General features: G+C 40.5%; 2 protein-coding genes across 2 annotated transcripts; one reads left to right on the forward strand and one right to left on the reverse strand.

Annotated features, from left to right (window-relative positions):
• Window positions 1-1,265: 1,265 nt before the first annotated feature.
• Window positions 1,266-8,215, reverse strand: daw1 (dynein assembly factor with WDR repeat domains 1). Its single transcript, XM_041046759.1, has 13 exons — window positions 8,161-8,215; window positions 7,850-7,922; window positions 7,571-7,715; window positions 6,753-6,811; window positions 6,542-6,664; window positions 6,303-6,402; window positions 6,029-6,136; window positions 5,341-5,447; window positions 5,080-5,182; window positions 4,432-4,546; window positions 4,150-4,226; window positions 1,648-1,810; window positions 1,266-1,300 (listed from the first exon to the last, which is right to left on the reverse strand). Exons 1-13 carry the CDS (start codon window positions 8,198-8,200, stop codon window positions 1,266-1,268), a joined length of 1,248 nt encoding a protein of 415 aa, XP_040902693.1. The 5' UTR covers window positions 8,201-8,215.
• A 952-nt stretch (window positions 8,216-9,167) lies between these two features.
• Window positions 9,168-13,182, forward strand: slc19a3b (solute carrier family 19 member 3b). The gene is made up of 8 exons (XM_041046793.1): window positions 9,168-9,317; window positions 9,542-9,721; window positions 10,087-10,252; window positions 10,439-10,754; window positions 10,947-11,098; window positions 11,929-12,121; window positions 12,674-12,815; window positions 13,030-13,182. Exons 1-8 carry the CDS (start codon window positions 9,168-9,170, stop codon window positions 13,180-13,182), a joined length of 1,452 nt encoding a protein of 483 aa, XP_040902727.1.
• The last annotated feature ends 340 nt before the right edge of the window (window positions 13,183-13,522 follow it).

Here is a 13,522-nt window from a genome sequence, read left to right on the forward strand (position 1 = left end):
ATGTAAGCCCACTTTCTTCTGATAGCCACTTAGAAGTGCACATTTGCTTAACATAAGCAAAATGTCCATATCTTTATTGTGTTCATCAGCGAACATACCACCTCTGTTGTGACCTTGAAATTCAGTTCTAAGTAAGTATGTTATCTTGTTCATGTTACTTGAGAACTGATTATTTTGGATAGCTGTACTGTACATACTGTAGATTTGGAACTGCTGCACCTTGGAGTAGTGGACTGCTCTCTTTAGCTTTTATTATGTCAGAAAGACAGAGTGAGGTTTGTAATGTTGAATTTGTAAGTGAATTTGGTCTGTTTATTTCTCTACTTAGTGGTACTCTAGTGTTACATCAGCATTGGGAAAAAAAAGCACATGATTCAGCTGTAAACTCTGTCACGGTAGAACTGAATGTATTTATCTTTTGACATCAATAAATTTCTGTGATGTGAAATACAAGCAGTCTTGATCACCCCAACAGGAAGGCAATGAACACTGGTTAATAGCACATTTATCTGCAGCAGTATTACACTGTGTTGCCAGGTTTTCCCAGACGCAGTGAGGCTGTAAAACGACAGCAGTATGATCTTTGGGGAAGTTTATTACAGCTGAATACCAGCAAGGAAGACACTGAATAAACATTCATCACTGTGTTGTGCTTTTAGAAAATGCTGCTTAGTTGACGTCACAGAAACATACAAGGCAGTGGGAACAAAAATATTTTTGTTGTTGAGAAAGGAAGATGGAACAGGCAAAATTTTACAGTAATGTTCATGTTTGATTGAATAAAATATAAAGGATGGAGTGTTGCAGGATGTTGCACTGAACAGTAACAACATTTCAGAGAGCAGAGTCCAGCTCAGATGTGCTAAAATTCTCTCCACAGCTTAATTCCCAAAGCTCTTCCAAAAATGCTGTTGGAGATTTCAAACTACGTGAGATGACATTTCATGAGAAAAGTAACCATACTGTTAACGCCACAGTAAATGAAAAGTTAGTACAGTCAGGGAACCAGTGAAGCATTAAAAAGAAGTAACAGGAGGAACATTAGAGAGACAAATTGTGTAATCAAATGATGATTAGCAGTATCACTTTAACCTCACACAGATTCTCTAAATCTGGCTTTTACTGTACCTCACTGTGCAGATTTTGCAGATGGTAATCCACAATTAGAAAGACACACAGAGGGTCATACAGTACATGGTAAACACAAATTGATTGTTGTGTCCATGTATATGCCCGCCTGAGCCAAAGATGGGTCAAGGGCAGTGTCAGTACCAGATCCGGCATGTGTTATCCTTGCTGCCTGCAGGAAAGAACATACACAAACAGGTGGTTGCACAGAAGGACACAGCTACATGCTTTTCATCCAAAATGTGCAATTAATCATCAGAACCAGAATTGCTTTATTTGCCAAATGAGAAAGACAAACAGAATAAAAACAGAATAAAACAACCATAAATAAGAGTAAATATAAAAGTTAAGTACAAGAAACACCATGGCTGCCATCTGAGAAGGCTGCTCCAATACAAGCATTTGTGAGGGTGGGCGAGGAGAAGTGCATTCACTGCTCAAGGCTACATTTTAACAGTACGTAGTTGTCAGATAGATGTGTAACTCTCTGATATATAGTGTGTGTTGGGGCACGCATACCTGTAATAATGGTGTCGCCCTCGTAGTTGAAGATGCAGGAGAAGATCTCGTCGGTGTGCCCCTCCAGGACTTGTAGGCAGACTCCAGACTGAACATCCCACAGACGAGCTGTCTTGTCTGAGCTGGCAGTCAGGACCCTGGTACCCTGGGGGCTGAAACAGATCTACCAAGAGAGTTACAGTCAGGAGAGTTAGGCTACATGAGCGATAGAGTGAGCGAGTGCTGAATAAGAGATTATGCCAGAAGTGGTTAAAATGACAAAAAAGAGTAAATTTAGAACACTTTCACCATGTCAGCAGCATTATTCCAGAGAGGTCATTCAACTTTAAATACTTAAGGAGGTTAAAGGCACCAGTTAGTTAGTGAAGAGTTTTTCCAGTAGAGTATTATGAAAATCATGGCTGAAGCCGATTGTGTTATAGCCTGGGTTTATCGTTCCCTGAATGGTTTTATGTCCCCACAGTGAGGTAAAAGAAGAGATTATTAAATGAAGCTGGCTCTCGATGGCCATGAACTAAAGTATGTTTTTATTAAAACTCTAAACTGAGCACCAAGGAGCGTCCCCTGACAGGAAATGGAAACTGACTGGAGAAGAAGCTGACAAAGATAGAAGACCGGAGAGAGAAGATGAGTGGAAGCTAAGAGAGGCCTAGAAATGGAAAGAAAATAGACTGAAATGGATGGAGAAAGAAAAAAAAACATAAGGAAAGAGAAAAGGACAGGAAAAGGGTATAAACAAACAAGACTAAAGATGTGTCCCAGTTCTATATAACATACTAATTCTAACCTCATTTCCTAAATAGTGGGTTCACACTGCGAAAGTTACAAAATTCTGTTTTCTCAAAGTTGTCAGCATACATACTAAAATTTCTTATTCTTTTGAGCGTGCTGCCGATGAACACCATGTAACCTGAAGTACAATGTTCTCTGGTACATTTGCCTCATGAAGTCTGTGTTTTCTTGTAAAGCTTCGGCTTGAAAACATTATGAAAAAAAAAAGGTCTTGAGAATTCCTGACAAGAAATACCACTTAGAATCCACAAAAAAACATTCATTCAGGTTATCAGTTATTCCATGAAACATCCAGCATTTGCATTTCCAGGATTTAAAACAGGAAAAAGGTGAAAAAACAACAGGAGAGATTGAGATATGATGAAATGGAGGGGAAAAAATAGGGCCCAATACAGAGCAAGACACTGAGCACTGAAAGAGAGGGAAAGACACGGTCATGGTTTAGAAGCATGGACGGGAGGGGGAAAGTGTCCTGTTAGGGAGAGATTAGTGTCATAATCCTCTGGAATCATCCTCCATCCAGCCTATTTATTACTGACTGCCTGATGTGTTTCAGTAAACAGAGGTAGCTTCTCAGTCTCTCATACACAGAAACCATCTAAGCCAGAACCTGCGGGAAACACACAGTCATGCAGAGCAAGAAACTGGGCAAACTGTAAACGGATAAAATTACTCCCATTAAAGAACAAGATCAATTCGGGGTCAAACACACACAAACTTTATGGCACAGTGTGTTTGTCTGACGTTACTAATGACAGGCCATGTTACAATGGGGTGTTTATGAGGATCTATGATTATATGTGATGGCATGGCTGTAACAGTTGGCGGTCTAAGACTAACGACACGAGGTGAGACCATGCTCACTTATGGTCAAAGATGACATGGTACATGGGCTGCACTTATATAGCACTCCTCTAGTCTTATCATCCACTTAAAATGCTTGGCACTACATGCCACATTCACACACAATCATACATCCCACTTTCCAGGGTTTTCTTGGTACATACATGTATGTTCATATATGTACCAAGAAAACATTGAAAATCTAGTCTGAAACTGAGATTTTAATTAGTCAGATCAACAGAAGCCTCATTATAATCCCATGAAAAACCTAAAACCTCTCTGTTCAGACTTGCTAAGCTACACCATGTGACACAATAAGCACCAAACCGCCCGAAGCCTGGACCCTCCAGTTCAGCATCTCGCTTTATCCTGTGTTAACAAGGCAAACAGAGGCAATATCCTATTTACAGCTCTGGCCAGGAGAGATGCAGCTGGAGACTGATGGTCAATGTTACACATGAAAATCACAGGCTCATTCAAACCTGTTAGTTGCCTGATGCATCCACAAACATGAGCATACAGCTCTTAGTTGTGCCTCAGAGAGACACAACTGCACTAATCTTGTGGGATATATTCACATTTGTGGAAAGCTAAAAATAGCCCCATTGTTATATCTTTGTGAAAATAAGAGGCTGTTTAAATGTTGCAAGTCAGAATAATAGATACCAATTTAACTTGTCACATAAAAGTCAAGCTTTTTAAAAAGATTAACAAAAAAAAAATCCTCAAAACAAAACTCAGAACAGATCCTAGTGAAGCAAAAGCTATTGCTTAAACAACAGAGATTTTATATCTCTATGGTGACATGAAATAACTTTTCATTCCATTTGATATGGCTGAACAGCCATTTTGGGTCTAGTGATTTACCTTGGAGATCTCCCCATCGTGGCCCTCTAGGGTGACGAGACACTGATGTGTGGTTGCGCTGAACACCCGCGCTGTACCTGACAGAGACAGTAACAGGAATGGTTGTTAATGTTTTTATTTCTCAAAATGTTGGTTTACTTGCAGGGAACCAGAATATTGTAATCTGGAGGACTTGTGGCATCCGAAAAAAAGAAAGAAATTTGTGTAAATTAAGTGTAAGGTGTATTAAGGTGTTTAACTTTACTAGTAATGTAAACTTTTAGTAAATGAATTAAGTCTCACCATCTGCAGAGGCAGTAGCAATGAGCTGACCACTTAAATCAAAACACACATCTAGCACCTCTTCTTTGTGTCCAACTAGGGTGGCAACACACTTGCCACGGACTGCGTCCCACAACTGCAAATACATAAAAATAACAAAAAAAGTGACATAATTACACATACACTCTGGCGGGAAACACATAAGCACAAAACTGGAGCACACACACATGCATGTCAACAGACACATACAAAGTCTCATAAAATATTCTTGTATGCAGCTGTTAGCTGTCTTAAGTGGCTTTATTTTAACCATCGCCCTCCAGAGGAATGCAGTGAGGTGGATAATTCTTTCTTGTGAGCATGACTCATCTTGGCATAATTAAGGAATTAGGATTTAATTTTTCTCCTTTAAATGATGGAGACCTTAGAGACAGGAGGTGGGAAGAGATGGAAAGTGGGAAATGGAGGAGAGAGAATATAAATTATGAGAGGAGCCATCCATCTCAAATACCCATCTCTTGCGAGAGTTTAACATGCTAAATGAATGACTATCACTATGAAACTATTACACTGGGCAATGAATACATTTCAAGTCTGAAAAAAGTGAACTTTTGGCAAAATAACACACACTTACAAGTGCAGGTTTTTAAGTCTTTGGGTACAGCTCACCTTGCAGGTTTTGTCCATGGAGCCTGAAACTATAAGGGAACAGTCCCAGTTGAACTGAACATTGCTGATTTCCCCTCTGTGACCGATCAGGGTGTGGACACGTCTGAGGAAAACAGAAAGCAGTATAAAGTTGTCCACTCATGTATACAGAATCTATGGATGTTAAGCATGTGCTGCACGGTATAAATGATGACACACATGCACAAGCCACATACGAATGCACAGATCGATGCATGCATTGCAATAATAGTGATGTCCGACCTTCCTGAAGCAACGTCCCATATGGCAACTGTGTGGTCAAAGGAGCCAGTGACAAGCTGATTTCCCACAGTGTTAAAGCACAGAGAGAGGACCTCTGCAGTGTGATCCTGGGTGGAATCAAAGAGAGAGAGAGATATGCCTCACTGTCTCACTTCCTCTCTCTCCCTGCCTCCCATTAAGCATGAAAATGCACATCAAAAAGGCAATATTATTCATCAAAATAAACATACAGAGTTTTGCCTTAATAGTAGATTTTGAAAGTCCTGAATTAAATAAATAAAAAATTTGCATACGCTTAAGATTCTACGCTCAATTGACTGCTATCAGCGTGATTGATTCTTCATGGTGTGAAGTGCTAAAAGAACAGAGAGAGAGCTGCAGAGAGTTGCTCCTCACTGTGACAGAGCCAGCCAGCCAACCAGTCACACCATGGACCCACGTGCAGTCTGCACATCAAGAGGAGTCGCTGCTCCCCTCGGAGTGGGTCATCAGGGCCTTATTAAAGAGTTACAGTTACATCCCCTGTCAGACCACGTACATATACATGAGGTGGTAAAGACCATGGCCGTCAGCAGGGGTAACAACACTCACTTTAGCAATAATTACTCTAAGAAGAACATGAAAAGTTGATCATTGCATTAAGTGAGCCTAGAAAAACAAAAGAGCAAGTGGGATATAGTAAGCTCACAGTCAGAGAGGCCACCTCCTCCCCAGTCTCCACATCCCACAGCTTGGCAGTGGCGTCCATGCTGCCTGTGGCCACCAATGTACTCTGGGGGTTGAACGCCAGGCACACCTGCAACACACAAAGCTCTCTTGTACAGTTACTAGAGTTGGATTCTGCTACAAAACCGGACAGGATTTGGCAGAGACATATTTATTTATAGCGCATGAAGTAATGATTGACAAAAAACAAACTGCATTTGAATAATTTTCAGAAAAAAACAGATTGTTATACATACTATCTCTGCCATGTGTCCGCGAAAGGTGTGAAAACATTTTCCCGTCTCAGCACACCACAATTTGCAGGTTTTATCAAAAGAGCCGGTGGCAATCTTGTCTCTAAGAGGAAGCAAAGCAAAGAAACCGTAAATTATAAGATGAAACGCTCTTCTGAATGTCTAAGTACTTCATCAAACCAGTCCAATAGGACAATGTAGTTCTCAGATGATATGAAAGCTTTGCTGAAACTGCTCATTACCCATAGGGGTTGTTGAATGCAATTGCATACACCACATTTCTGTGACCCTCTAGTGTGTGCAGCTCTGTGCCTGAGGCTGTGTCCCAAACTCTACATGTCCTGTCATAGCTCCCAGTTATAAACCTACAGAGTAAAAGAGAGGCATAAACAGCAATACAACAAAACAAAAACTCCAGAGTGCCAGACTTTTGCATGTTGCGTGAAAACCTACCTTGAACCTGATTTGTCAAAGGCAACATTTGTCAGGGGCAGTATGTGTGCCTTAAGTTCCTGCAAAAAAGACCAAATAAAGATTAGAAAATATAACCTCCAATTCAATGTAGTTATTAACTTCATTCATCTTTAAGATTACCTGTGTAACATCCATACATATAAATGTGATTAATCTGACTTTGATGTAATGGAAAGACCTCTCCCTCTTGGCCCACCAGAATGATTTTCTTCCCTCACTGAGCACAGTGAGAATCTCCCCAGTTTTACACACAGGCAAAAAACCATGTAACCAACCCCGACCTCTTAGAAGTCACGTTTTGCTTATTCCTTAACACACTAAAACACACATTAAGCACCTTTAGTGATCATGTTACTTGTCCTCCAATTGTAAGACTTAGTAACCTAAGCGCTGCTGCTCTCTAGTGCCTCTTTGGAGAAGTGACTGCTTATTCCACAACTCAAACTCCTAAATTTCCACAGATGAAAATAACATTCATAAAGAGCAAAAATCAGGGAAACAATATACAGCTGTAATTAGCTGATGTTGCCAAAAATCGTATCCAAAATTGTTTCAACTGTGTGGAATGGAATAAAACAGGTCCTCGATGATGCAAAAAATAGATGTGTCGAAAAAGTTTGGACTGACACAAAAGATAAAGAATTTTGTCCAGTTGTTTCAGAAAACAATACCATAGATTTTAAAAGCACACCCTAAACGCATTGTCGTATAACCAATAGGAGCTATTTTATTGAATCGACATGGCAGGTCACTGTTGATTTGTTTATTCTTGGGTAGCAATGAGTCCAGTGTCTGACCTTGAAGAAACAGAACCCGTGGTGGTCCTGCTGGCCCTGTTTCTGCTGGAGCCGAAGGATCAGCTGTTTAACCTGATCAGCTCGGGACTCTGTGATCAAAGGCTCTGAGTGCCTGATCTCTGCCACAAGCTCATCTGGGTTTGTTCTGCATGGTGGGAAAATGCAAGTTTGACACATTTTCAAAATAAAAAATAAAAAAAATCATTAAAAAAAAAATCATTCATGAAAATCATAAGGTTAGCCACAGTGCTGTTAATGTATAGGATACAACTCACGCACTCAGGAGTCAAATCCAAAAGCTCGATTGATTTAGTCCTCAAACACCCTCCTTTCTCATATTCGAGGATTATACCTGATAACAAAAACAAACAAAAAACTGTTACTGTAGGAAATGCCATTCATGCCGGCTTACATGGACAAAACAGAGGTAAACCATGCCAATAAGTCCGACTACCAACATTAGAGTAGCTAATGTTTGGCTACAGCAAATTGTTGAAAACAGCAAAGCTGAAAACATCCCTCTACAGCAGCAGCGGCACATTCTCTCTTAAAGAACTAACGTTACAAATCGGACGAATTAATTTAATTACCTGGAGGATAATATCGGAGAAGGAATCGCTTGAGTTTCATGTTCGCCGTTTATAGAGGCCTCTTCACGTCGCCTATCAACAAACAGTTGCCATGGCAACTAACTCGACGTACACGCCCGTGCTCATTTACCACGCATGCGCAGTACACACGTAAACAACCCAACACTCACTTCCATGACAAGCTGGGTAAACAGTCTATGGTTAAAACGAATACCCAAGCATCGTATGTTAGTTGCTGCTCCTGTATTTTCAATCCTGGGGGCCTTACACAGGGTCATGCATTATTCAGCTCTAGGTTATAGTATACAATATCATTCAGGCTCTTGCCTAAATTTCTGAGTTTTACAATAGTTTTTTTCCCCCAGTGGTCAGTGATGTAGTTAATTATGCGGTGAGTGAGGACTAAAAAGCACTTTTCTATTAATATTTCATGGTCCAGCTGCTCAGTACCTTGGGAGTCTTCAGGCAGCTCATGGAATCCAAACTCACAAACTGGGTTTGCGTTATGATGTTTATGAGTAAACAACAAATGTTACATCAGTGCTTTGTAGGTGTGTTTGTACACTCAGATAAAGTTATATAACTGATTAATCATTCACTAATAAGTTCTTAATAATTCATATCCATGCCTTTATGCTGTATAAGGAAGCCATCTTATTCCCAGGCTCAGTTTGCCTCTCTCTGCTTAACCAAAGGAGGTTTAATTTCTCTCTGTTAAATCGTCTTGTCTGGTATAATCTATCACAGACTCGTGGTTTGCACTGTTAACCAAACCTGAAGAAAGTCTCATTTAGTCAGTGTCCTACCAGCTCAAAGTCTGTTGCTCATAAACTGTGATAAGGCACGTGCAGATCGTAAAGATTATGTGTGTATATTCTAGCTACCTATGAGTACTGATAGTTTCAAGAAAGCTCAAAGCACTAAAGTCCTGGTAGTCAGACTGAGGTGGTTCAGTGGGAAAATAAATAGCAAAGACCATCTCTGAGAAAATCTCCCAGGGTAAAAGCATGGGCTGTTGGACAAAGCTGAGGTTGTCCGGCTGGGCTTACCCCACCGCTGTCCTGTCACTCTATGGGTTTTTTGCTAACTGCAGAGTAGCAGAGCCCTTCCTCACACCATACCTAATTGGACCACACAAGAACATCTCTGGAGAAGTGGTAAGCATGGCAGACAAACACATTCCATTATGTACAAACATGTGTGCACAGAGTTACTTCATGGCCTGTATTCATCAAGTATTTTATATTTTATTAGCAGCATTTATCTTATTTAACTGTCTTTAGTTGTGAGTGACAGTGGGACATGTGTGCCATGGATGACAGACAGAAACAGTGAACCTAAACCAGCATTCTTGTTCTTTGTTGCTTGTTGTTTCTCACAGGTGACCAACTACCTGTTCCCTATCTGGACATACTCCTACCTGGCGTTCCTTTTCCCCGTCTTCCTTCTGACTGACTTCCTGAGGTACAAGCCTCTCATTATGGTGCAGGGGCTCTTCCTCGTAACCAACTATATCCTGCTCTGCTTTGCCCCTGGTCTGCCTGCTATGATTTTCCTTCAGGTCTGCTGAAAAACTGATAACTCTTATTGAAAACTTTAAAATAGTAATAATAGTCCTTATGTAGCATTAAAATAGCATTAAAATTTTAGTCAGAATAATCAAAGCTGCAGTGTTTATAATTCAGATATGCACTTGTTGCTATGTGTCCTGATATAAAAGCTACTTGAAAACCAAAATCATTTTATTTAGATAATGTGAAAGACCATAATTCTGTTGTTTACAAGCATAATGGGGTATTGCTGCACTGCTGCATATTATTCAAGAAGAAGTTCGAAAGATAGAATGTATTATGTTATAGCATTACTGGTACAAGGGACTTCATCAAAGGCTGCAGTCTCTTTAACGATGTTTTGTCCCATCAACAGGTCAACTATGCCGTGGTGACTTCCACAGAAGTGGCCTACTTTTCCTACATTTACAGCATAATTCCAGTTGAGAATTACCAAAGAGCCACTGGTTACCTGCGCAGTGCAATGCTGGCTGGATATACGTTTGGCGCCAGCCTTGGCCAAGTGCTCGTCTCCTTCGCAGGTAGGGCTTCCAAGCCTTAATACACAATAAATAATAAAAACATTAGAATTATATTGTATCTCTGTATTTTCTTCACATTACATATACCTTGCCCGGATTACAAAAATAGATGCTTATATAATTATGATGGAGCTGCACTGCATGAAGAACTGTAGGAGCTGATGAATTATGAACTCCTATCAATAGGAGTGGACTACTTCTACATCAATGCCATCACTCTGGGGATTGTGAGCATGGCTTTTCTCATCTCCTTCTGTTTGCCCATGCCTCAGAGGACCATGTTCTTCAAAGGGAAAAACATTGCAGCTGTACACTCACTGTCCCAGCAGGAGGGGCCACTGGGAGCACACTGGCCTGAGGAACCAGTGACGGATAAGGATGGAGCTGGCTCAGGGAAGGAGCAAATGGAGCATAATGGCAGCCCCGGCTGGTGCAGCAGGGAAAATGTAGCCACTGCAGGCTATCTACTTTGGCAAAGCTTCAGGGAGTCATACTCTTCCAGGCATTTTCTTTTTCTGACTTTTTAATTGATACAAATCATATACTATGATATGATACCCATATGATACCCATATCATAGTTCAGTGCATTTTTGCTGCAGCAAACAAACAAATGAAATGATTATTCATTGTGCATTTTTTCTATAATGTATTCATTCATGATCATAATCTTTATCATAATGACCACCATGCAGGCATTTAGTCTACTGGTCCCTGTGGTGGGCTCTGGCCACAGCTGGCTACGTGCAGGTCTTCAACTACATCCAGCTGATGTGGGACCATATAGAATCATCTGCCACCTCATCCATCTACAATGGGGGTGTAGAGGCTGCATGCTCTCTTGTAGGTAAGCCTGGTTGTTCGCCTGTTTAAGCTGTTTCAATCTGATTCAATCTGATTCAATCTGATTCAGTATCACCATGTATTTACATGAATATTACCATCCTTAACCTTATCACAGAAGCAGGACAAGCCACATCGCAGAATAATGTAAACAAAAGCACATTTAATGAAAGAGTGAACATTGCTTTTGAACACTGTAATCTCACAGAAGATCAGAAGATTGACAAGCATGGGACCACTGACATTCATCACATTGAGAACAGGAACCAGGAGTTCAGTGAACACAGAGGGAGAAGATGAAGACTGCAGCACAACCACATTATACAGAGCAAAATAAAATTTAACAGTGTTATTAAAAGGTACCATGTCTGATGGCACACAGACCTATAAAAACTTGCAATTAAAGAAAGCAGTCATGCCATTCTTGGTTATATGGGATACCTGATTAAATGGAAAATGTGTATTGATTTTGAAAGGGAATAGTAGCATCATGGCCCTGCTGGCTTACGCTCAACCTGGCTCAGCATGAGAAGAAGAAGAGTAATTGCTTCAATTAAGGAGATAGAGTTAGAAGGTAATGGGTTCTTTGATTATTGCTGATTCCAGGACCCGGGTTAAAGCATTTCATCATAGTAGGCAGGTGGTGTGCAGGCCAGCAAAAGCATGGGTGTGCATAAGGTTTTGTTTAGAAGGCACATCCTCCTTTTTTTGCCAGTGTCCAAAGACAGAAGTGTTGTTGTTAGGATTAATGAATGAAGGATGCACAGACACAATGGAGGTAATATCCACTTGAATGGCATATTAATCACTTCATTTTTCTATTCAATGGGCCAGGTGCTGCAGCAGCCTTCTCTGTGGGCCACATCAAGGTGACCTGGGCCGTATGGGGAGAGCTGGCATTAGGGTTGTTCTCAGCTGTAGGGGCAGGTTCTGTGTTTCTGATGGCTTTCACCAGCAGTATCTGGGTATGCTACGCTGGTTACGTCATATTCAAATCCTGCTACATGCTTCTCATCACCATTACAACGTAAGTTCACCGTAGAATTCCTCCAACCAAACTATTATTCTGCAGTTCTACCGTAGCTCTTTTTAATTAGTTCCTCTCTGTCTGAGGAACAGTAGTGCACAAAGCCTGAAATAATTTTCTCAACTCCTAAGAGGGATTGTTAAGAAGATCCTTCTGTAAAACAAGCTTCACACACAAAGGAGGCTGGTTTTGGATTAGGGCTGCAACAATGGCAAATCTGCCAGCTATTTTCCTTCATGTTTTTTTTTTCCATTACTTGATTCATAATTTTGTCTATAAAACAGTCATTGCATTTTCATATTAATGGCTCATTTCAAAGCCCTAAGAAATTCAATTTACAAAGATATGCAACAGTGAAAAGCTGAAAATACTCATTTAAAAAACTGGTACCAGATAGACAAATATTTGTCATGTTTGCTTGAAAAGTGACTCAGATGATTAACTGACTTTCTGTCAATCAACAAATTGATTAATTGTTTTGACACTTTTCCCTCTTTTCGTCTTTGCGTGTTGTAACATCTCTCAAAATTCATATCCCCTTTGTCGTTTAAGTTTTCAGATTGCATCTAACCTCTCCATGGAGTGCTATGCTTTGACATTTGGGGTCAACACCTTTGTGGCCCTCTCACTGCAGACCATCATTACGGTCATTTTTGTGGATGAAGCTGCACTGGGACTGGACATTGTGACGCAGGTAAGTTCATACACTTCTTAGCTCTATACTTTCTTGACAGAGCGCGAATGTTTAGCACTTGTATATATATTCTGCTGGTTAATAAACAATAAAATGTGAGGACACAGTGACACCTGGTGGTCATAAGTGTTGCATTAAGACATGATAGATGTAGATGGATCCTGGGCATGACTGAAATAATAAGGCTGTGGATGACAGAAGCTTCTCTCTGCAGTTCATCGTCTACGGCAGCTACTATGCTGCCATCTCGGTGCTCTTTTTGATTCGAGGGACTTACACCGCCTGCGTAAATTGTCACAGTCCTGGGCAGACAGGGGCCAAGGAACAAGAGCCCAGTGCGGAGGTGATCTCTGCTGAACGTTTCTGACCAAGGATAACAAAGTGTTATAGTCTGGTTAGTACTAAATAAGCAGAAGATTGTTTCATTTGTTTACAGGGAATAAAATAATTAAACATGACTGTTCCCTAATATGTGCAAATCTGAGCATTTCTATGGTGCCCAGAGACACCACAGTGGTCTTCAGTTGCTGACTCATCAGTGTTTTTCATAATATCTCTACAACTTGTTATCTCTACAAGAATTTAAAGAGGAAGTCAAAATTCACAATAAAGCTGCAATTGTTAGTAAAGTATATTAAAGACAAAGTCCTGAGTTTGCCTGTTTAATTTGGTATATGTGTACCTCGGCTTGAGCCGGACCATTACCA

This window comes from Toxotes jaculatrix, chromosome 9 (assembly GCF_017976425.1).
Source record: "Toxotes jaculatrix isolate fToxJac2 chromosome 9, fToxJac2.pri, whole genome shotgun sequence".
Classification (NCBI taxonomy): domain Eukaryota; kingdom Metazoa; phylum Chordata; class Actinopteri; family Toxotidae; genus Toxotes; species Toxotes jaculatrix.

Coding starts and splice junctions, on each gene's coding strand:
- slc19a3b (XM_041046793.1), top strand. CDS start 9,168: ATGGGCTGTTGGACAAAGCTGAGGTTGTCCGGCTGGGCTTACCCCACC. Junction 10,755..10,946: donor AGGGAGTCATACTCTTCCAG/GCATTTTCTTTT, acceptor ACCACCATGCAG/GCATTTAGTCTACTGGTCCC. Junction 11,099..11,928: donor GGCTGCATGCTCTCTTGTAG/GTAAGCCTGGTT, acceptor TCAATGGGCCAG/GTGCTGCAGCAGCCTTCTCT.
- daw1 (XM_041046759.1), bottom strand. CDS start 8,200: ATGAAACTCAAGCGATTCCTTCTCCGATATTATCCTCCAG. Junction 7,716..7,849: donor CTTTTGGATTTGACTCCTGA/GTGCGTGAGTTG, acceptor CCCACCATGCAG/AACAAACCCAGATGAGCTTG. Junction 1,301..1,647: donor GGGCGACACCATTATTACAG/GTATGCGTGCCC, acceptor TCTTTCCTGCAG/GCAGCAAGGATAACACATGC.